Below are 25,196 nucleotides of genomic sequence, written 5' to 3'. Positions count from 1 at the left end.
CATGAACCCTATAATACACTCTTAAATATATAAACCTGAATGATATATTCTTTAGTTTCATTGCATTCTGAAACTCCTTTATCATGAGTAACAATACAGCCACTTTGTATTGTGCAAGACAGACAAAGAATATTACGTGATGTTCACTAGCTACCATCTCTCAAACAGAGGGACCACCAACAGAAATAATTCTGCACATCTCTTCACAAAACAGAAACTGTTCTACGGGCAGAAGCTGCTCACAAGACTTCAGAATTAGGCTACAGGATCGCATCAAAGAAAATACCTCTCTGGATCCAGACTACTTTACATTAAACAAAGCTTTGGCAAGACCACTTCCTTTGGACAAAAGAAAGGTTTCACCAAGCTCTGAAATCCCAGACCTTATAGCATCCTGCTTCTCCCCCCCGGCTAATGTATAGTAAAACCAGCTGCCAATCCTGTAAGGTAAAGGGAGAATCTAATCCCCACTGCAAAGGATGTGCCATCACAGCCACACCACCCCCACCACCTCCCCCCCAAAAAAAAGTTCTTCTGCCTGTAGTTATGATTTGCCTGCCCAAACAACATTAAGTCACACCAGCCAAACAGCTCCTGCCAACATAAACTGCACCTATGGGGTGGATGTTCAATGGCATAACGACATGGGGTAACAGCGCCACATAGACATTTAAACACAGCTATACTGCAAAGCTTTAAGTCTGATCTGAGAAAGAAAAACATAAATTAACAGAACAGAAAAGAGCATAGGTAAAGAGGATCTGAACAGGAAGACATATAAAAAAAAAAAAACCAACTCTTTTCCAGCTGCTAGCTTGAAGGCAAAAATCATCTGGAGACTACACCTGATGGACAGTCCTTGGCATTGCCTCACTTGTCTGACAGCTCTACTAGCCTCTCATTGCTGTTGTGAAAGAAAACCATGGTATTTGTGCAAGGCTAGTTGGTTGCATGTTAAGAAAACATATCTGAGCGGACTGTGCTTTACTTTACCGCATGCCAGCCAGCTTCATTCAACTTCAGATTCAGAAACCAGGACTTAGTCTCCTTATTTCCTCCACAGTTAACCAGCAATTTAGGACACTGAGAAAGTCCTGAATTCACAAACTGCCCCCAGATCTGTGAAAGGTCACACACTGTCTTTAGCAGAAAATTTTCTAGTCTGCTTTGGAAAAGGCAACCACCCAAAAAAGGGAGCCCACCAGTGTCAGGAATGACGGCATTAGGTAGCACCACAGCCACAGCCATCTCTGGTGTCCTCTGTGGACAATAAAAGCAGACTTGTCCCCATCAACATTTTCCCTTCTCATACTCAGACTGCCAGAAGACATCTACCTGCCCTTCCTTCTCGCTCTCTTTTTGCTCTCTACTTGCCCAAGACACTGGCTCACCTTGAAACAGCCAACAGCTGCCACAGTGTAAAATGCTTCTGTGCACCCCTGCATTAGGCCTGATAAAAGTCACACGTTAGTGTCCCAGCTGCTCCGGTTCTGCCCAGCATCTTTGCAAAAGCCCATACCTATTAGCCACCTCAGTTCAGGCAAAGCTGCAAACTAGAAAGTCAACATAAAGACATGCTTCCAAGCTATATTCAGTACAGAGGACATAGGAAGACAGTATTCTGTAAACGACACTGAAGGGTTATGGTTTAGTCTCAATTCAGATACCTAAAGTTGAGTTAAACCGAAGAGGAAATAAAAAACAGCACAGGCAAATCAGAACAGAACTTAAGTGCTGAAGTCACTTCAGTTATGCTGAAGTCTAAACGATCTCATTTCCAACCCAAGTCACATTTTGATACTCCTCGCCAAATTAATCCAAAAATCCCAACTAAGACAACTTGTGTAGGAAAAGGGAAAAAAAAAAAAAAAAGAAAAAACAGTAGTCTAAAGTAACACACAGGTCAGTGTTCCTCCTTAAAATGCAACACATGGAATAGCCTCTACTTAAAAGAAGTTTATAAACAGAACAGATAAAAACAAAGAATTAAAAAAAATACTCCAAAGCAATCCTTTTTTTGGTGTCAATATGTACACCCCCATGCTTGGGGAGGTGAGCAAGAGACAGGGAGGGGTCTTTGTGGAGATTGTTAACTTACAACAAAAAGAGAGTGCTAGTGAACTAACAGATCGAGTGAGCTCCAGTCGTATTAACCAGTCCAAAGGATGACATTTTATCTCAAAGGCTAGGAAGCAACGAAGAAGATATCCATTAAAGAACAAAAAACAGGTCTGAGCACAGAGCCAGCAGCAAGACTGCACCAAAACTTACAAATGAAGTGTAAAACTTCAGACTTTGTAGTCCCACTGCCAAGGAATTATTTACCACATGACAATCAATATTACAATACACACAGAGTTATGTATTTTTATCTCAACCTCTATTTGACCCAGTGGGAGCTACAGACACTTTCTCACACTAATTCACATTCTTCAAGGAGAGTCAAGATGGGGAAAAAAAAAAAAAAAAAGGAGTTAGAAGCATTTCAGGTTCTGTCTCCTTTCAGCCCATTTCCACTGAATGGTACCAAAACTATCTTAAGAGAAACAGTTCAGAACATATTTGTGCTTCTTGAGCACCTGATCAGTAAAGCAAAATACTTCAGGATCACAGCAAGAGGCTTCATTCATGCAATAAGCCAAGCCCCTCATTGTGCTGTCAGTCCTTTCAAGTCCTTGCCCTTCCTTCATTGCATCAAAAGCAAAGCATCTTTTAAAAATTCCTCTGAAAGGCCTGATCAAGTGCCTAAACTTGCAAGATCTATTCTCTATAGCCTTGAGCAAGAGTGACAGGAGATAAAACTTCTCTCCTCAATGGCTGCTTTTCAGTTTAAAAAATAAATAAAATAATTAAAAAATACAGCCATCAGTACTAGACATTTTGCAAATTTGGAAACTGCCAGTCAGGAAACAGGGAAGGGGGGGAAGGCAGTGGAGAGAGGAAGAGGTTTGATTTTCAGACAATCTGAAAATCCTTACTTCAGTGAAGTGGTAAATAAGCAATTTCAGATGTTTTCGACATCTTGCGTTACCTTCTGAAACGTAACAAAGCTAAAGGGAAAAGGGTTAATTATATCCCTTACGCTTCAGAGTATTTCAGCAGGCTAAACATTACATTCTTCTGAAGGGCAAGTTGTTATTTTATTTATTGTTTAAAACACAAACATAAACACAAAGTGTCCAATGCTAATGTGGCGATTACCAGTTTCACTAAAACAAAGAAACAGAGGGCTGCAGGCTTTCTGCTGCTATAAAACATTTAAACCTATTCTGTTTCTCTGACATTTTTTTCCCTCACTCTTCTCTGATACAGATCACAAAAACAACTAAGACATCTGACATACAGGAGAACATCCTGCTGATTAAAAACAAGAGCACATTACTCTTGAGAGGATACAAAGCACCATTTCCTAATGCACTCTACTTTGTCAGCACAACAGGCTTCTTGTCATTTCAAAGGGAAACTGGTCATATTGATTTTTCCAAAACACAAGTATTATAAAAATATTATGCATTTAATTGGTTTAACAAAGTGCTTTTGTACCGGGACATATCAACACACATCCTACAAGACAAAGTACAAGGTATCAAGATGTGGCTTTAAGTATTTGAAGATTTTCTGCAAGCGACAGCTTTGAGAACTGCCATGATCACTCCTAATAAAGCTCTCTTGCAGCTCCTACAACCCTCAGTAAGACTGAGACATGTCTTTTAAGTGTGGCAACTCTTACTCCTGAATTCACAACACCCTAAAGAAACGTCATAGTTCTCTAAAAACTAGTGTCCTTTCCACGCTTCACCAAATTTCAACCATGCAACTCAGTGCTCCATGTTTGCTCAACTTTTTCTAGAGGAAAGGAAAGTTCTTCACACCCTCTCAGAGCAATTTATTTCTCTAGTTGTTCCCTTGCAAAAGCCAGACCAACTGAATCAGCTTTTCTGAATGTGAAAACCACACACCTAGCCTGTCAAAAAGCCTGGAAGATTTTTTTCCCCTGTTTTGTTTATAAATTTGAAAACCAAGCTGTTCTCAGACAGCAAGATCAACCATCTCTTTTTTCCCCTTTTCAGTTTTCTATGATCCTAAATATGGCAACATTGGGAAAAGCTTGTACACACTTTCCAAGGAAAAAGTATATTTCTCCTAGTTCTTTACTTCTCTTTTAACACAGCATAGAGTGCACATCCATGACAAATTTCAACAGTTCGAAGACCATCTGCATAGTCGTAAGACAGAACACAGATTGTTATTTTGCCTTCTAAAACACCACTTAAGAAAAATTCTTTAAAATCAGAATTTCATGAGGGATGCAATAAACAGAGGAGAAGGGACAGCCTTACCTCACACCTCCTCTTATTCCTCCAGGGACTAAACTAAGTTTTCTCTTCCTAAAATGATACTTCAAGGCTTCTTTATAGCTTGCTTCCAAATAGAACTCAGAACTATATATCCTCCCTTTAATTTCTTCCAACAAATCCCCTTTCAGCAGAATTTACTCTCACATATACAACATGGGCAGTCTAGTAATGTAACTTAATAGTTCCTAACAAAAAAGGTTTTGCTAACAGTAAGTTCGGGGGGGGGGGGGGGAATTTTAAATCTTACCTGCACATGTTACCACAATGTTTCTAACTAGTATCTGTCAAGAGAGCACTAATCCCATTTCATCACAAGGAAAGAACAAAGCTGCAGAATGATAAGATCAAGGATTCATCAAAAGATAATCGCAAACAATAACCGAGATACACAAAATTTTCTCCATCACGCAACACTGCTGTCCCTACATCCCATTCTCTGTCATTGTGCAGTCTGACATTCATTCTGCAGTCACACTGCAAAAGAGTAGGAGACTTCCACAGTAAATGGTACCTGGGAGCAAAGGGATTTCAATGTAAAATCTTCTGAGCTAAGTGACAGAAACACAGGTCAGTGAGATCTCCAGTACTGAGGAGACTAATGAAAAGTTTAATCTTAAGTTTCTACCAGTAGCCACTTAACAAACCTCTTCCCCCCAACCCTGCTGCAGAGTGTATTTTAGTTCCCAGATTATCATTACCTCTACACAACTCAGCTAGCTAGTCCTTCATGCTTTCTTCAAAGCCTCCCATCTCAGACACACACCTGTTCTCACTATAGACATTTTTGTACTAACATCCAGGGCAGCACTGAATTACTTTAGACAGAGTCACTTCCACATTCCACCCCCAAACTCCCCTCCAAGAAGTCATCAGTCACTCTTGGCTTTCACACTTCAGTAATTTTGGAATCAACAGGAAATGGAGATCAATTGTGATTTTACTAACTCAATAATGACTCATCACTCAACTCCCTTAGCCTTCAAATTCATCTGTGAAGAGACATGATAGCAAGGCCAAATTAAAAATAGCAGATCTGGCTTGCACACAATTAACACTCACTTGTCCATCAGATTTGCCATGGATTGCGACATATTCAGGCATCTTGAGATACCACCACATTATGACCATCTTTCTTATCTCCCTCTCAGATTCCAAACACAGTTACAATTTGGCTTTCTGAGCTTAACCAGGAAGAATAATCAATAAATAAAATTTATTACATAAACCCATTGTACTACATTCTATAACATCCATCACTCAATTTGAACATGCCTAAATAAGAGTTAACTCTGCCTACCAGTGCCCCTAGCTAGTAACAACAAATCTTCTATTCTTTGTATGATGAGAATACTCTCAAATCATTAATTTCTTTCTGCTTACATAATATAGAAGCCAAAAAAAACCCCCACATTTGCATGACATTAAAAGTCAATAAAAAACAATTATTTCATTTACAAAAATAGAAAATCATTTTATATAAACCACTTAAATACATTCTTCTAAAAATAAACTTAATTACAAATCTAACATGAAATTATAACAGCATATATTAGGGCAAATGCCTACTGTAATTTAAATAAAATAAAAATAGTAAGCATATAATTTACACAAAAAAAGTTTCGACTGGTGAATTTACTGTTCAGTGCTCTCTTGGAGCCACCCTTTGTTGAAATGCTAAGATAGCTGTTGAATGTAAAAGCTATTTCTGCAAGTGCCTCATTTCAGTTTACTCTAATGGTTCAGTTCAACAAGCACTTAATCCCAAATTAAAAAGGACTCCTGCATAGAAACCTGTGAAACAGTCAGTGGGCAAGATCTATTAGCTCTAAACTTTTGATAACAATTACAAACTATTTTTTCTGTTGATTTTTTTTAAATCATGCCTGTCCATCATACTTCAAGTTTTAATTAAGTCTCAAAATTCAGATCTTCTGCATTTCAATTAAAATTCCATTTTCCATCCAAACAAAAAAATAACACAAATGATAAGTAATCTACCAGAAAATACGTTATTTGCCATTCTGTCACGTAAAAATGTGAAAATTAAGGATCTGAGTAAATGTATCCAAGGCATCTAATTATTTACATGAATGTGTAGGAAGGGCAAGCACTACTCATTGGCAAAAAAGCCTGTATTTTCCAAAATGGTTGTATTTGTGAATCAAGGTGTTCTAACAGCTGTCAGCCAATAAAAAAAAAAATCCAGCTAAAAATATGCAAAATGAGATTAAAACTGTGTATATAAAGTAAGCTCTTCCTGCTTGCTGTTTTAAGTCACTATGAAAATCACTCACTCCATCTCATTAAAAGAAAAAAATTCTAATACGCTTGTAATGCTCCGAGGCCTTGACACCAAGGAAGAAATAAACTTTGGAGGACAAATTGGACCAAAATTCATGACATTTCCACCAGAAGGTTATGAAGCTACATAGAGTTGTAGTGCCTAGTGGAAGCATCAGAATTGTTTTTAATTCTGTAAAACTATTATATTCATCAAGCACTCAGTCTACAACTTTTGCTGAGGGCATGTCTTTGCTAAATAAACAAAATCCTCATATTTCAACAGAAATAATTCAGCTACTTTGAGAAGATGGCTGGATGGCAACACACTAATCCTAATGTTGGGATTCACAGCCATTTCAGCAAGAAGCCCCTGCCTTTGCTGGCAGCTGCCCTTGCTAGCAAGGGGTGGGCTGCGATGCTGCACCTCAGAGCCGATGCAGAGAGACTTTTTCCTCCACATACCAAATGCTCCCTAACCTGGAGAGAGTAGTTTCCCTTCCAGTCCCAGAGTCCTGTGTAATGCACGGCTAAGTCTCTGAAACCCACCTTTCACGGTACAGACACAAAAAGCAGAGAGTACTGCTTGCTTGAAAACTGTGCTAAAGCAACCATTTGGTTTGCTCCTCCCTCACCTCGTTCTCAACCACACAATCCCATCCCCTCAGGCTCTCATCACACCCTTCCATGAGCCAGTGCAACTCGCCAGTTAAGTCAGCTGAGAGGAAAATAAACTCTTCCACCCTTGAACATCTCGGCAGTTATGATTGTGCACAACATCCCATGGGCCCACAGCCTGAAACCATGTTCATCGCTTTCTGGCCACCAGGCTTGACACCAACAAAACCAGCCTTGCAATCATGCTCTTCTTCAACCAAGACGTCAAGGAGCCACGTAGCGAGCACATGACACCATCAAAAGGCTGAGCACTGATGGAGACAGAGAACAGAGAGGGGCATACCCAACCAGGGTATGTAGGCATCTTAAATGGAACATTCCTCCCTCCCCCTGCAAAAATCTTTGGACATGACAATTATATCCTCAGCCCCTCTGCTCTTCACTTCTCCCCCACCCACTTCCCCCTATTAAACGGGATTCATATCTTCTCATCTCACCAGGTCTAGGGGAAGTTGCAAGGGTGTTAAAGATGAACTCGAGGCAGGAGACACTGTGAGCAGTGACAGTCATGCTGAAGTCAGAACAGTATTTTGATACCACAGTAAACAAGGCCTGTGGCCACACATGCAACAAGCAAGAAACACCAAATAGCTGCACGCTTGTGTGAGCGGTTGCTCCTGAAGAATGAAGTCCTATGGAACAAACGGACAGCATCACAGCATATCCTCATAGGGAGGCCAAACCATGCTCAACCAACCATAACTTCTGTTTCATTCTAACTGCATGCAACACCAGGTAATCTTAACAGTCACTTGTGAAGATCTGGGGTTTATTTTCAGTGTAATATGCCATCTCCTTATAAGCTACCTGATTCCAACACCCCCATCCTCATACTTCTGCTAACAGTACAGTCTTCAAACACCTCACAACGCACAGATTCCCAGCGAAAGTGCCTTCACCTGGATGACAGAGTCACGCAAACATTTGAAGTCATGTTAGTGTTCTAAAAACAAAGGCCTTTAACCAACCCTCAAGGATAGCATTTCTCTGTATTTTACAAATGGGGAAGGAAATACAAACACCCGGAGGAGGAATACAGTTTCTTCCCAACTCTTGCATACTGTCAGCTTCTGAAGCATGAGATGTGATCACTCCCTATTTTCGCATGCATGACTACCAATGTTGTTGCTCACAAAAATTATCCGGTCCCTTTTTAAAATCCAGTTAGAGTATTTAACTTCAGGCTTTTCTACCCAACTAGTGCGTGGACAGAGGTGAATGCACTGATAAAAACATCTTGCTATGCTTTATTTGCTGTTCAAAAAAACAAAAAAAAAGAGACCCTTCCTCTCAATTTATACTTGTCAGATCAGTATTTAAACAAAGCCAAATCTGGAAAGAAAAACAAATGTGAACACAACTGTGCAGCATTACGATACAACATCTGATTCCCGCATTCCAATTCTCTCGCTCTCACTGCAATGTATTGCAAGTAAATTTAAAAATAAATTCACTGATATCAACTACAAAAACACCACGAAAATCCTCAGACAATGTTGGCTTAGCCAGTGGAACGTGTAATTCTTGTCTTCTTACTATCACTTTCTTTCATGAAAAATACTGGAAATATCTTTTTGCCAGGTTAACCAACTTTAACTTCAATCTTGCTGACATTTCTTAAGTATAGCTGAATAATTCCATTCATATGCAAATTGTATAATAAACCATGAGTAGCAGCACTTGCAGAGCCTCCCTCACAGAGATGAGCATTTACTCTGCCCAAGTCTAATCTGCAGTGACATATCTGAAATGAAACAAGGCCCAAAAAGTACAGCTCCAACATTTTACAGAAGGCATATTTTCAGCCTTGATGTTGTTTTTTTCTTTTACTTTGTGGGGTATTTTTAAATATTAAAGAGATGAAAGAACCAAGAACTGAGATTGCATCTGTTGCCATCACAATTTAACCACAGTCCATGTATTTATACAGTGGAATCTCCAAAATAACACTGCATCTGTTAAGATGACAGTGTTTTTCCATGGGCTGTGCTGTGTTATAGTAGAGTTACTCAAAAGCTATTGCTTTTGAAGTGCTGATTGCGATCCACCCCAAATTCTTTTTGTAATCTTCCTCAAATGCGTTGAATTGTAAAGCTATTGTTTCTCAGTATGGTTCGTGAACAACAAAACCCTAATACACCTCATCAGCGGGCATTTGGCACTAAAGCCTTACAGCTAATGCAACATGTTTATTTAAACAATGAACTACCAAAAGAGATACATAAAACACAAACCATCTAAAAACAGATGTCCATTTCACATGTGTTTCTGCTGAAGTCCAGAAGCACTGCCACATACACACACACTCAAATACATTTCTCTGTCTGTGCCTTATTTCTGTAGGATAACAAATGAACCAACTTGAAAGGACCTTTGTTCATTCACTGGTAACGCTGGCCACATTTTAGAACCACAACCCACCAAAGCATATACAAGTTTTAATTTTAAAAGAGACTCTCATAACCTAATTTAAGTATTAAATACATATTACATGCCTCTTGTTGAGACACAGTATCAATGAAAATTATTTGTCCACCAGGTCAGCCTACTCGTATGTGACAAAAATAGAAACATTTTATTAGCACACATACAAAAAAGGAAACAGAAACAAACAAAACCTTCAGTCACTCCCAGACAGGACCCAGGTAGGCTCATGTCACAGTCTCAAACCAAGCCAAGTCTCAAGTTTGAAACAACAAATGTGCTTTTCTCTTTTCTTACCCCCCATTTTTGCTCTTTCGTACAGTGACAACTACACAGACTCAACCTCCATCATGGGTGTAGCCACTGGAAGAGCTGCCAAGGGAATACCAACATAACTTATTAAAACAAAATCTATATATCCAAGGTGCATGAGCAACAGGACTAACAGACCCTTTGACTTTTGGCATCCTCCTCCACACACAAATGGTCATACATCCTACTGGTTTGCAACTTTCCTTTCCCCAGACGCAGTACCTCTCAGGTCCGAGGAAGAGGAGAAAAGTACACACAGTAACAACAACTTATATGCATCTGAACACAGTTGGATGTTCACTCCCCCCATACTTCCCAGGAGACATGGCATTTGCAAGGCACCAATAAAATATACATCCATCTCAAAAAAAAAAAAAAAGGAAAAAAGAAAAAAAAAGCTTCAGCTACAATAAACTGAAAAGATGTTAACTGCAGTCAATACAGAACCACAAGCTGCTTCCACCTGCTGGGGATCCGGAACAACTAGAGAGAAGCAGCAGCTAAAAATCCCATCGTGGCAGCCAGACACCATTGCAATTCCAGTGGGCTCCATCCCAGTGGGTCTGTGAACTCTTAACACAGTCTGTGCCATCATCATGTTAAGTGCCTCAATGTTCTCAGCTAAAAGAAGGTTAGAGCCACCTGAAAACTTAACAAGAACAATCCACACTATTTAATTCCATCCGTATTTTGGAGAACAAACCAAATCCCCAGTGGGATACATGAAATTTGACTAGAGAGACAACAGTAACAATTTAACTACACATCAAAAGTCCCTGGAGAAAGCAACAAAAACACCACAGTAAAAGTAATTTCTGCACTGACAAAGAGCACAGAGGATAGGACAAACAAGTTATTTCCATTGCCATTTCAACTCTAACACTACAGCCAAACGTTACTCTAAGGTCAGCTGAGCAGTGCGAATACATGTTTGTTCCTACAGTGCAGTGCTAGTGCCTTCACTCCTCCCGCAAGGTGTCTGCAATGTGCTTTTAAGCCTTTCAAGGTACATACTACTCTCTCACAGAAGGACCCAAGGGGATGTGACAAGAGCGGCAGGGAAGCAAAATGTACCACCTGTAGAAGGACAAAATGTGGAGACGACTCTAAACTGGAGCCAATGCAAATAATGAGGAAACCACCCCAGTGAGATCCAGGGATAAAGCCCTTCCAAAGTCCAAGCCAATCCTCTTTTAAAAGTTTGATTATAGACTGTTTCCAGGAGCAGCTGTCACCAGACCCTTCTCCAAAATGCTGTACCCATTCAATTAATACTTGATTTGAACTATCCATCTCTATAAGAAGACCTTCCACTTTCAGAAAAACTTCTGACTATTTTTGAGGGCTGCTCTATCACACTTTAGGATTTTTTCTATACCATAAACTACTTTGGGAGCTTACTTCTCAAGTATAATGAGCTGCCTGTCTACTAAATCAGGAAAACCAGCACTGTGTCAATTTATGTCCGGGGAAGGTGTTTTTACATCCAAGAGCTCTGGAATTATCTTTCCCCACCAATAACCTTTTCCAAACACAACAGTTCAGCTCTTGTGAAGTCGTCCTCTGCATATGTATCACGATCCATAAGCACACCAGATACAGTGTCCTACAAAGTATAAGGAAAAAGCTCCTATCACCTTGCTAAAACACCTCTTACAAACCCACAGCAATGCTAACAAAAGAGAGTACATAAAACAACGTGATGCTATCCTAGCCTTACCAACACACAGCTACTAGCAGACCCTTTCAACTGCTATGCTTACAGAAGTTTCATCCCATAAATACTCTCCACATTTCAGAAGTGTGTATATAACTAAATACAAAGTGAGCACCTCAGTCCTCCCTGCCACTTCATCTCATCTGTCTTACATAAGAACTGCCACTATAACACAGTTTGAAGATAATGATGTACTCCATACTTGAGAATCACACATTCAGCTGCCGCTACCTACTGTATTCCAGTAGTAACAAATGGAAGAGATACTTCAAAGAACACATTATCCCAGCTCTAATTTATGCATGCTCCCTCTTACCATCAAGCCATTTATTTTAAACCTGTCAGATATACTTGTAATGTAGCATCATGAATAATTTAAAAAGTAATCTGTATAAACCAAGTTTATAAACTTAACAGCAGGTACAGTACCTTTCATTCAAGCAGACTGCTCTCTGATAAAGTACAAGGGATCTTTGACTACTTCAGCATGTATTCATTTCATGCATTCTGAACTTCAAAAAAGTCTTCTTTCCTGCCTCCAATCAAACCCTCCGCTATTTGAACAGTATAGTGTAAGTAGCCGACTTAAATGAGTAGTGTACTAATTTGTGAACTGTTCATATTGAAGGAAAAAACTACAAAGCTTCCAGAAACAATCAGTAAAAATGACCCAACACCCATTCAACAGCAGGAAAAACACCCACACATGTAAAGTTTGCCTCTATCATTAAGAACTCTAATATTCTCTGCATTTGCCTGATGTTATCACATTCTGACAATGCTCCCCTCCATAGGGAGAAGGGATGTTCAGCAAAGAACTCCAAGAAAAGTCCACCTGTTAAGTGAAAGTGTTTTGATCAGAGTTGATGCTCACACTTCCAAGTAAACAGAGCTATCTTTACAGCATGTAATGGCACCAATAAGAGGTCTGCAGATAACATTCGCCCTGACTAGTCACAGAGCTATTTCAATAATATGCACCTCACTGGCAACACACAGCAAACTCACTCATTAGGTCATTGGACTTGCCCAAAACACACATCTTCACAAACTGAGTATTCACAAAAGCAGGACACACACCTATTTTATAAACTATTACAGTAAAGCACATACATGTGCAGTTCACCCATTTCCTGCTTAAAAAATTTCTCATTTGTATAATGTACCTTTTTTTTTTTTTTTTTTAAGTGTAACAGCATAGCATAAAGTTCTTAAAGCACAACCTGGTTAGCACTTCTCTTCAGTGACAATCTCAACGTGAATTATTGCTCCAAGTTATTACTAAAACGACTTTGTGTTGCTACAAAAGCATACATTTGCTGTTCTACCAAAATATTTACTAAGTAGATTTGTTCCTCTAGAGGAATAATCTTAGTACTTTATTGGGATGTAAGGTCCCTTCTCACTGGGTAGGTCAAAGACAACAGTCTTAAAAAAATACAAAAAAAAAAAACAAAAAAAAAAACCACACACCTATCTGGGGAGTCACTGAAACACACAGATGCTTATTTCTGTTCATACCACCAAGCTTACCAAGAAAGGAACAGAATCAGAAGAAATGTACACATCTGGGTATTCCAAAATTAATAAATAAATAAAATTATATTACATTAAAGCTTACAAGTCATATGCAAATTAATTTGTAAATAAATAAATAAAATGTGCTGAAAAGCAAATTTGTTTTCTTGTGCCACAACAGCAACTTCTTGAGGATATCAACATTGAAGTTAATTGGTGTCTCAGAAGATATCCTAAGGGAATTGCTCATATTTAGCATTTGTAAAGGTTAAAAAGAAAAACTTTCAGTGATAAATGCAAGTTAAACCTTCACAATACACCACCATGATAACACCAGTTTTGCCAGAATGCATCTCCTTAATTAATGAATAAGCCAAACTATTATTAAACTTACTTAGCAAAAACAGCAAGTCCTGCCTAAAGTAACTAGAGCCTATTTTTGAGTTTGAGGACTTGGTACAGCTCTGTTTGCAGAGCAGAGAAATGAATAAACACTCCATGTTGCTAATCATTTGCCGGTCCTCAAAGTTTTCTCAGGCAGTTCTGGACACAAAAAAGACCAATACAGTACTACAGAAATCAGTCCAGATTGTACCTGTCATGACTTGGCTAAGAGGGAAAAAACCAGCCCAAAAAAACCACACACAGGACAGGCTGGCTAACAACCACAAATGCGTCTTCATCAACTACTGTTTGTTGAGTTCTGCTGCTGTACAATAAAAAAAAAAAATTTTGAAACTATTCTTTTTAAAGCGGCTTTCATAAATCTTAAAAACTAATCCAACTAACCTACACAAAGCAGCTGTCTATACAATTTACAGTGATAGAAAAATTATACATGTCAAATATATCAAAATACTAAAACAGTATTTCTACCTTTCAAACACATCATTGCATTCCTGAAGTCTTGCTGAACACAGAACTCTTAAAAGCAGCATGTTACATTACCACCTAAGCCCAGAAACCTTAAAAGCCCAACTTTGTCAAAGACCTGAAATAAACTGAAACTCAAATCTGCAACAACTTTAATTATGAGACTCTTGAGACAATTACTCAAACTGCAGCTTTTTTAAAATTTAGCATACACAATAGTTTTCGATAACAAACTGCAGTTTACCCATTCCTATGTGCGCACTCACACATATAAATAAAAAACATCTGTTACTTAATAACATTACAAAGCATTTCCAAATGTGAAAGCTTTACCCTAAAATCCAAACAAGAATGTATTTAATTTCATAAACCAAAGTTTAAAGAACTTTTTCAGAGAGTTGCTATTGCTTCTCAGCCACCACCTTTTCAAGAAAGTAAAATAATGTTCACGAATTTTATTAATTTAACTACAGATAATCTAGAGAACTCCTGAAAAATTTTTTTTTAATAATTTAATTCAGTACATTTTGTAAGTTATGAACTTCAGGGCCATTAGAGATGATGAGCCAGATAAGTTGTTTTCTGTGTGGGATCATAAAATTAACATCCAGTGTGAGAAAAACAGGTTTCCTGCATATATTATTTCCTCTCTCTCTCAATGTTCAGGACCATAAACAAACTTCTGTACAATGAAGTTTGCGGTAGCTCACAATTCACACAGATGGAATATACACACAATATAATTAATCATTTAACAAAACTGCCTCTTCTGGTCTCACTGAATTAGTAGTTCCAGTGATCACTGGTAAAATCTACCTCAGAGTAAAAAGAAAAAAAAAATACTGGGGAAGAGAAAAAGGATTCAGTTAAACATGAATCGAAATTGTCCTTTAAAGCTATAGTTTCAGCCCTTAAATGTATTTTAATTCTAAATGTTAGATGATTTTAAAAAAAAAATCCTCCTCACTAAAGATACTCTCCTCCACGATTTTCTTAGTAAATGCTAGTTTAGCAGAAAATTAAACAGGATTTGAAACAACTTTTCCCAAGGTAACATATACTGATAGAAATTAATTCTTTACCAATGAAGACAGATTCAAAAATCATCACATGGAAATTCCTCAACGCTAGATTTTGCACGTATATTTCAAGATGAAAACAATTTCAGTGTGACTGGAGTTGTGCCTTAACTATACTCTAGAATTAGTCTGAAGGAATAACTGGTCAGGGGAAAGCTGACATAAAAATTAACACAATAGTTTATCAAATCTGAGTGGTTTCCCTATTAAACCAAATAAATCATGCCTTCTGTTGTACAGAAGTCAAACTAATTGATCTGTCTTCTCACTCTCTGTAGCCCCTTCCTTTCCTCACTTCTCACAACATACTTAAGTACTACGTCAAATTCCCTTCACTTTTACTATTTCTCTCTCTCAAATGTTGCTTCAGCACTGAAATTTCTAACATACATCTTCTTTCCACACTCATTCCTCTGCTTTCTCACATTCTCAACACATTTTGCCTGATATTAGTTAAGTCACTACCATTTCCTAACCCTTTCAGTTTCTGAGCCATGCAAGCCTTTGCTCCAGTTCTGGTATGGAAACGCTTTGAAAGTACAATCTAACACAATCAAAAAAGTCAAAGTGGTGCCTGGGTCACTGCTCCTTCCCATGGATTCCAATCACCATCACTCCCTAAACACTTTCCTCCTCTCCTCTTTCTGGTGAGCCCAAATGACACCAATTCCTTAAACACTCTGGCTTTTTCTATTCACAACTTCAATTAGAGAAGGAATTATCCAACTCCCATTTAACAACACTGACTAACCACTAGGCATATATGAAAATGCTGATGTGAAAGGCAGGTGTGTGTAACACTGACACTCAGCAGGTCATGAGGGTTTTTACTAAGCAACCTGGGAGAGAGACTGAACACACAGCATGAGCTAGTTTATTAACATCAGAAACATAAAATACAGCCTGGATAGACAAACAAAAGCTCAGAGTTAACACGAACAGATCCATCAAGAAATCTATCAGTCTGAAGTATTATCAGACCTAAAACTGTTATTTTTGTTCTAAATGTTTAACCCATTCCCTTCTAGACATTCCCTTTGTAAATGTACACGAGGGTAAAAATCAAAACCCCATCATGCTCAAGGTAGAAAAGGAAGAAAACACCATGTTTACGCTTCATCTTAAACCCACCCCTAGGATGAAACAGCCTCCAACAGTTGCAGCTTTACACATCAAATGCACCGTTACACCAGCACATAGTTTATCTTAATTAAAGGTCTTTTTTTTATGCCGTTCTAACAAAATCTCAAGAAAATCTCAGAATTTTTAATGACTGTTTTTGAATCAGAAGCTTTCCACTGAAGCTACCTGCATTTTAAAGAGGCTTCTGTCACATAACCACGAACAGATTTTATATTATTTAGCATTAAAGGGATGGGTCTCTCCCCTTCAGTTGTAACTCCTTTGTATTCCTATTTAGGAATGCCTTGCTTGTTTGACCGAAAATGGAAGTGCCTTTTAGCTATGACACAGTATATATGAAAAACAAATAAAAATTAAGATTAATCTTCCTTCTACTATTGTGGGGAGAGAGAAGAATATGAAGAGATGCAAAACATCTGCTCTGGAGATCATTTTTCCCCCTAACAGCAAAATTCTTTCAACAATAACTCGTGAAAACAAAGGCTATTAAACTGTAAACTACAAAGACAATCGATTAGAGGCAGTATTCAGCTAAGACAAGTTTTTCAGCATATCTTCCCATATTTAAACGCCTAGATCTTCTTCAGAAGATATTTCATTTGGGAGGTTCTTAATTGGGTCATTTTAGCTAAGTGGCAACCACAAACCCTTCAGAGGACTGGAACCTAAAATCCTAACATACTGTTCCTGCGTTATTTTCTTGCAAGAGCTGGGCAAGCATTTTTATTCGAAGGTGTTCTGTACCAGGTAAGACAAGGAAAAAAAAAAAAAAAAAGGTAAGCACATATCCTAGCACTTTAAGGATACACCAGATCTCCTCCTCTCCTGTTCTGTTTCTCCACACTACTCTATCCTTTGTAAGCCCTTCCCTGAAGAAGGGCACTGGGGTTTTGTTTTTGAACTTAAGAGATTAATCTTCCCTCTTGTAAACAGCTCTAGCCAAAAGTTCAACTCATGGAAGTAAGACTACAGCTCTCCAGTCCTAGCTGGCCCTGACGCTACAACGCAAAAGCCTAAGTTGGGCCTTAATTTGCAAGGAGTTAATTGGCATTCACTGGCTACTGAAACACAGTATTACTCAACATGCATCACAGACTACGCAGTTCTTGCTCTTTTTTCTTTTGTAGTTAGCTTCATTGTCAGTGCACCCGAAGAACTTCCCTTTCTTTTCAACCTGAAACTACTACTTTTAGAAAAGCCTTTCTAGCTCCTAAATTCTTTACCTTTACATTTAAAATGGAGAAAATTGATCTTTCCATTCCTTCCCTCCAACAACGTGTATCTTTTTGAGAGACACACAGCAACAGCTCAAGGAGTATGTTGAAAAACACACAGCAGAAGAAATTAAAGCATCAAGATGCAGTAAAGAAACATCCCTGTTTCTGCAGTTGCCGAAGGAGAGGAAGCAGTTTTTAAAATGGTTGGGCTCCAAGGCACATTTACCATCTCCCTGTCTACGGAGATACTCCAGAAAACAAGGGAAGGCTAATTTCATGCAAGGGATCCTCAATCCAGCGTGAGCCCGACACACCAGACGAAAACCGATCAGCACCGGGATTAATATGGTGATGATTGCAGTCTAATCAATTGCAGCGCCAGCCATCCCTGCCCCCTTTATTTCCCCCTGCGCCCGAAGGGGGCGGGCACTGCAATATAATCATAGGTTTGAAACGCACAAAAACAAAAGTCGGGGCTTTTGCAACTCCCAAGCAAGACAGACAGACAGACACACACACACACACACCGCGATCCGCAGACGATAAACGGCAGGAGGGATCCAGACACCTCAGTGCATTGGGGACCCGGCTGCTCGCAGTGCGGTCACGCACAATGAACCACGTTTTTCTCGGTGCAGCACTCGCACACACGGAGGAAGCAGCTCGCACGCTGCTAAGTCAACTGCACAAACCTTAATGCTAGATGCAACACACCTGCTTAAAAAACAAAAATCACCTGTAAGAACATAGCCCATCTGGCCATCAAACATTGCTATTTATACCCAGGCGTAAAGCATCAACCTAGAAATTAATTTAAAAAAAAAAAATTAACAGCAGACTGTGACCTTTAGATTGCGGGATGCCACCGTAATTCTGCACCCTGAGCAGAGCGAGTGAAACCCTTCCTCGGCAGTAAAGCGGCAATAAAAGGCAAGGCGCTTATTTCCAGGAATTCTTCACTCACTATGGCAGGTTACTGCATACAGTCCCTAAATATTGACAAAGATCAAGCTCCTTCCATGCGAGGACAGAAAGCACCGTTCTTCCCAGCCTGCAAGTGTTTACTACACAGCTCGCAGCCCTGGCTGCAGAGGTCTAAACGCTGCACCGGGCTCTCGAAGGGGCTGTTAGGAGTAGTACGCGAGTCAGGTGGGGGAAACACAAAGGAGGGGACGGACGGGCATCGCGACCCCCCTCCTCCGGGTTGGGGGCTGCGGCTCTGCCGATCCCGCGTCTAAAACCAACCAGCCACCCCCCGGGGAAGGAAGGGATGGGAGAGAGGGAGGCAGGCAGACAGACGCGCAGCCCCGGGTTGTTAAACGTGCTGGAGGAGCAGACGCGTAACAGGAGGAAAACACGCATATCCCCGCGGGCAGGGGCGAAGCCCGCTCACCGCGGGCGGGAAACGGCGCGCGCCGCAGGAGCCCCTCACACGCCCCGGGAGCCCCTCACACACAGCCCCCCCCCCACACACACACACACACACGGGGAGCTCCACACACACAGAGGGAGCCCCTCAGCGACCCCCTCACACACATTCACACAGGGACACCCCACCCCCGCTCACGGACACCCTCACACACACACCCCAAACACACACAGGCTGCCGACGCCCTCGCTCCCCCTCACAGGCAGCCCCTCACGCCCACACCGGGAACCCCCCCGCGGCTCACCCGCACGCCGCCCCGCCGGGCCCCTCGCCGACACCCCCCCGGCCAACACGCACCGTACTCACTTTCCCCATTTGTTGGCCACAGACAAAGTGCGGCGAAGACGAGCAGAAACCCCCAGACGACGGCGAGGGACCCTCCTCCAGCGCCAGACTTCATTCCTCTTTTTTTAATTGGACAAAATCCCCCTTTCCGAAAACAAAACAAAACAAAAAAGTCCAAAATTGTTCGCTTTCTTTTCTCTCCCCCGTCCTCTAAAAATAATGAAGGAGGCAAAAGGCGGACGAGAAGCGGGGCAGGATAAATAAATCCACGTTGCCTCACGAAATGAAAAAAACAAGACCCTTCGGAGCGGCAAACCGGAGGGGTTTTGAGGTCCCTGGGTGTTGATCTTCCGGAGCAACCACACCAAAAATACACAGATATTCAAGATGTATTAACGGCAACAAGAAGGCATGAAAGCCCCGGGGCGACGCTGTCTCCGGGGCGGCGGGGCGGGCTCCGGGGCGGCGGGGCGGGGGTCGCCGCCGTCTCCCCTCAGCGCTGGCTGCAGTGGTACATCGTGCACAGGACTCGCAAACATGAGGCACATCGAGGCTGGCAGTCTGCATCTTCAACCTCCATTTTCAAACACCGCACACAGAGGCAGCGCGCACAGACACACACGCAGAGACACAAAAACTGGGAGGGCTCGGGGGGGGGGGGAGGAGGGGGGCGACCCAGACAATCTTATTACCAAACAACAACAGCTTCTCAGTCCCTCCGGGCGGGGACGGGGCTGCCCTGGCGGGATCCCCCCCCAGCTCCTCTCCCCGCTCAGCGAGGAGGGGGAGGAAAAAAAAAAAAAAAAAAAAACAACAAAAACCCACCACCACCACAAGTCCGGCTGGCTGCAGAGACTCGAAATGCGGAATTTGCAACGAAAATGAATTAAAAAGGCTTCCCCCCCTACTCCTTCTCTTCCTCTCCTCGGCGCCGCTGCCACAGGCTCCTTCTCAAAAAAAAAAAAAAAGAAAAAAAAAAAAGAAAAATCCAGGACACACACACAAAGCAGCAGCAGGGCGAGCGGAGCAGCTCAGCACCCCGCCTCCTTCCCCCGCAGCTCTCCTCCTCGCATCCCTCCGAGCCGCCTTGCCATCGCGCCGGGGGCGGGGGGGGGAGGACGACGACGACAACAACAACAACAACAAAAACCACCCAGCGAATTTGTAAATCCTTTTCCTTTTTTTTTTCCCTCCTCCTCTGGGTGTGCGCGCGCTGCAAACCTTCCCCTCGCGCTGCCCAGCCCAAGGAAGGGGGAGGGGGGAGCCGGGAAGAGGTGTGTGTGTGTGTGCGCGTGTGTAAGCCGGGGGGGCGGCAGGGGGACGAGGAAGGCGATCCGGTTTGCTGAAGGTCAAAGCCCAGGAGCTTGTTGCGAAGGGTCTGTAATTCCTCCGGGGAGGGAAGGGGGGGGGGGGGGGGAAGGGTCTGCTGCTGCTCCTCCCAATTAATTCGCCGCTCGCCTGCAGCAGGGTTTGCAGAGCTCTGCTGCCGCGTCTCCCCCCCTTATTCTCCTCCTCCTCCGCGCTGGCTCCCTGTGCACGACGGAGAGTGAACGCTGGTAAACAAGAGCCTCGGCGTCGCTCCGCCGCCACCGCCGCCCCTGCCGCCGCCGCTTGCTTCTCCTCTCTGCGGCCGCACGGGGACGGGGTTCGCGCCCGCCCCCTCTCTCTCTCTCTCCCTCTCTCTCTCTCCCGCGCGCGCACGCGCCCTCTCTCGCACGGAGGCGCGCGCTCACATTCCCCCCCGCCTTCCCGCGGGCTCCCCTCGCCCAGGCGGCGGCGGCAGCGGCGCGCGCGGAGGCGGCGGCGGCGGCGGCGGGGCGCGAGCGGGCGCGAGGCAAAAGCCGGAGCGGCGGCGCGCGGAGCGGAGCGTGGCAGCTGCAGCCCGGGCTGCTGTGGGAGCGGGGCTGCCGCCGGGCCGGGCCGGACCCGACCCGACCCGACCCGACCCGACCCGCTGCTGCCGCTCCTGCTCCTGCCTCTGCTCCGGCGTCCGCGCTAACGGGGGAAGGGGAAAAGGAGGCGGCGACGGAGGCCGGATGGCTGCACCGAGCAGCCTGCGGGGCGCAGAAGGAAAGCACGGCGGGAGAACCGACGAGCGACCCCCTGCTAGTGGAAACACCTCTGTGTTCTTCAGAAATGGAAAAAAACAACCAAACCCAAAACATGTAAAAAGAAAGGAACCGAGTTATGAGGAGGAAGAAACGCATAGCTTTGATTTTCACGTGGTCTATTTATTTACTGCATTTAATTGCAGTTGCTCCTCTGGGTTGAACTCAGAGAGCACAGCCGAAGGGCTGAGCCTGAAGTGCGCTGCTCTTCGGGATGCAGTTTAGGCAGGAGCGAGGGAAGGGAACACCAAGGCTTGGCTCACCTGAGGGAGCAACGGCCGAACGTGTCCCCTTCCACACGCAAGATCTTAAGTTGAACACTCCAATATGGTCTGTTCCATGCGTGTTTCTCCACTGTTCGCTAGTCTCCCGCAGTGACGTTGTGCGCCCAGGCCCCAAATGGGGAGAGACAGGGTGAGCTGAAGCCGGAGAGGTTTGGGCTTTTCGGAACCAGAAAATGTGGGCTGCGTTCCCACTGTTTCGCCGAAGTTCGTAGTAGCCATGCTGCACGGCATATGGATGTCCTGAGTAATCACAGATTTGTTGCAGTACTTTGGCATGGGGAGATAGCAAAATGATGCTGAAGTATAAGAAAGCAGACATCTGTGAGCATTAGCTACATTCTAGTTTTTAAAGAAAAGCTACATTAAGAAATATGCAAATGTCACATCATTAATGCAAATGTCAAAATTAAGTTTTTACGTTTAAACCAAAATTCTTCTTGCACATCTTGTATTACAATAGCCTTCCGTTCCATTACTACATAATTTTCCACAACCTTATACATGTTTTTCTCCTTGTAGTTTCTCCATCCATTTTTATACCATTTCCCTTCTCAGAATGGTCTGGTATTATTGTCTTAGTTACACATTAGCTCTCATACCCCTTAGGAAAGATGAAAAGGCTTTATTCTGCGTCACAGAAGTTAGGGGGAAAATCATGACTGAGTACAACAGGGGCAGAATTGCCACACATGCACACGTATCCAGGACTGTGTCAATGATTCAATAATAATAAGCCAAAGCACAGGTGCATGTCCATTTGGGTGGTAGCACAACTCTCTCGAGGTTCAGTGCAGGCGAATGAGGCATTTCCTTATAAGACTGTCCTGGACTGCCATGCATGTGTCTACCATAGACTTTATCAACTGCACACAGGCTTTCAAGGCTTCAGTTAAACTGGACCAGCGCGATGTTCGTGGCCAGTAAATTTTTACTATTGCTCCGTTCAGCTATGCCTATACTTGTGCTGGATACTGAGCAGAACAAGTGCCCTTTTTGTGCCTACTGTAGCATTGATGCAGCATAAATTGTAATGTGTTATTTACAAATTAATGTATTGTTGTGTAAAGACAGAGCTGAAGTGGGAACTGGGCTTCTATCATTTATCATTCTGCTGTCATAAAGAACTTTTATTATTGTAAAATAGCCTTTCTTTTATTACTTTGACAAATAGGGTAAGTCATGGATAAGCACGTTGTACTGGATGCTGTACAAGCAGAGAACAAAAAGATGTGCTGTGCCCCCAAAGAGCTTACAGTCTCGTATAAACAGTCCTATAGGTGTCATAACAGTTTGTTTCTCGAATCTGTCAGATTCTTTTAAAAGGAGGAAAAAAAAAAGATTATAATAACAGCACAGTGTTGAACTAGAGGCATTCGCAGTGCTCTCCATCCTCCCAAGCTGCCAATGTGAAATTCATAATTTGGAATTACTTGGCTAGATTCCACCAGGACATCTTTACCTTTTATGCTATGGAGGTATATGGGAAGAAGCCCTTTTTCTGTGAATGCTGAGGTGCCCATAGCTCTGTACTCTTAAGAAGTTAAGAGGAGAGCTATGCCCAGTGTTCAGCTTTCCTTATCCTTTCACGTGTTCGGCGCCTTTCAGTGCCAGCCATGCACGTACACATGCTCAACTTTAGTGCACACTTTTAAACAGATTCAGCTCCTGTATGTTGGCATCTTTCTCCAAGAGTGGTCCTGTTATTTTCAGTGGAGATATTTAAGTCAGGATTTTTCAGTGTGTACAACCACAGCATGCTCCTATCTTTGACGATGAAAACCTGAAGCAAACTGTACTACATACAACATGTGCAAAATTAGAGAGTTATAATTTGGACAAATTAATTTTCATGGTAATGTGCAAAGGTGCTTCATGATGAAATCTGTTTCCTTGTCAACACTGTTTTCCTCTGCTTTTGTCTACAGACCTGTGCAAAGGAGGTTGATATGAATTGTGAGAAGTTTTTATTTACTAGGAACCCAGATCTGGCATCCTACGGCTGAACACCACTCAGATCCTAAAAGCAGCTTGAATAGCTTAAGCCTTTCTTTGGATCGAGAAGTGATTAAAAATGTTTTGCTGAAACTTCATCACAAGAAAGTAAAACTGACTGGATATAAAAATACCCAGCCCAAAAGGGAAACGTTTCAGACAATGGATTAAATGAGGTGGTCAAAATGCAAAATTCCTGTAGATCATAGTCTCCCCAAGTCCATCAGAATACATTAAGGATGTGTTAGGAGAAGGCTTCCCAAGTTGTGGCCATTTGCAGTCTTTGCTGAGATTTGGTGAAACCATCCCTCCATTTTTTTCCTAACCTGTTTATTTTGTCAGTCATTCTCCCGACTTAGACATCATTTCCCTTTTTCTGCCTGCTGCATCTTGCCCAACAGCTCAGCTATAAACTGTAGCAGTCACTGTTGTTTTGTTATTGCCTAGTAATTCACTGGGGTCTTGATCCTTGGCAATGTCTCCTACGTGAGGCCACTAATAATAAATAAAACTTTTTAAAAATAAGGTATACACTGTTCAATACATATTGTGCGTCTGGATTTGTACAAAGTTTTCCCCTCCTTTCTTTTTGGACATAAAGTTTAAACTATAATTTTCATTAGTGTAAGAAATCATTTTGTCATGACTCGATCTTCCCTGATGGTAGAAAACTACTTTCTTCTCTGTCCCATTGGTTCTACAGTCATTCTTCCTCTCTGTTTGCACTGGACTTCATGCCTCTCCTTTTTCCACTGCTAGTTTATGGTCCTTGAGATAGACAGATGGACAGAAAGAAACACATGAATACACACACACACACACATTTTACTCTCTAGAGTGTGATGCCAAATGCCACCAGCATACCTGCGTCCTGTTTAAAATGCCACTTAAGTGGAAAATTCAGGAAGTGTGGCAGTAGGGATGAAACAACGCGGTTAAAGCAGCCACTGACCCCGGTCTCTCAAAACATATATCTGCCCAAGGCAAATATCCTAATACTCAGCCATATTTTAATTTTAACAGCAGCCTTACCGCTGCTTTCTGGGGCCACCACTGGGGAGAAAGAGGCCTCACTATTTTCCCTGCCTCAGTGCTCACACTCCGCATAGGCTTGACTAGACTTTATTTTGGCTTCTGCAACACTTTCAGGGCAGACTGACCTCTTTACCAGATGCTAGCTTGTCATAACCTTTAAGCATCTGAACATTTTGTATTACCGGCTTAAGGGAGTAGTTGAAATTTATTCTCCTGCCTTCTCCAACTGTGTCAGCTCCCCAGGATGAAGGTCAGCCATTGTGGAGCATTGCCTGTGTCTGCTTCTTAGAAGGTCTCTGCAGCTCCTTGCATGGCCTTTGCCATGCTCCCAGAGGCAGAGAGCACCCACAGCAGCCACCTTCCCCTTCCTCAGGGGCTTCTAAAGTCGCCAGCTCACCTTGTTTGGGCTCCATTTCAAGCTAGGCATTTGTGTTGTATGTAGGTGCGGGTAGGTAAGTGTACTG

The 25,196-nt window shown here is 42.2% G+C and overlaps 1 protein-coding gene across 3 annotated transcripts in view; it reads right to left on the bottom strand.

Annotated features, from left to right (window-relative positions):
* Nucleotides 1-20,273, bottom strand: part of IGF1R (insulin like growth factor 1 receptor) — a 189,438-nt gene extending 169,165 nt beyond the window's left edge. For 2 of the 3 annotated variants that reach the window (XM_075045021.1, XM_075045022.1), the window contains exon 1: nucleotides 19,335-20,273. In XM_075045021.1, the coding sequence (XP_074901122.1) occupies nucleotides 19,335-19,428 (94 nt within the window). In that variant the 5' untranslated portion in view covers nucleotides 19,429-20,273. Of the gene's footprint in view, nucleotides 1-19,325 lie in introns of all 3 variants that reach the window. The other variant, XM_075045020.1, reaches the window with a different exon arrangement.
* Between the last annotated feature and the right edge of the window lie 4,923 nt (nucleotides 20,274-25,196).

The sequence above is a fragment of the Buteo buteo genome, chromosome 13 (assembly GCF_964188355.1).
Source record: "Buteo buteo chromosome 13, bButBut1.hap1.1, whole genome shotgun sequence".
Taxonomy (NCBI): Eukaryota; Metazoa; Chordata; class Aves; order Accipitriformes; family Accipitridae; genus Buteo; species Buteo buteo.
The sequence above is the reverse complement of the archived record's forward strand: the minus strand, read 5'-3'. Positions and strand labels throughout refer to the sequence as shown.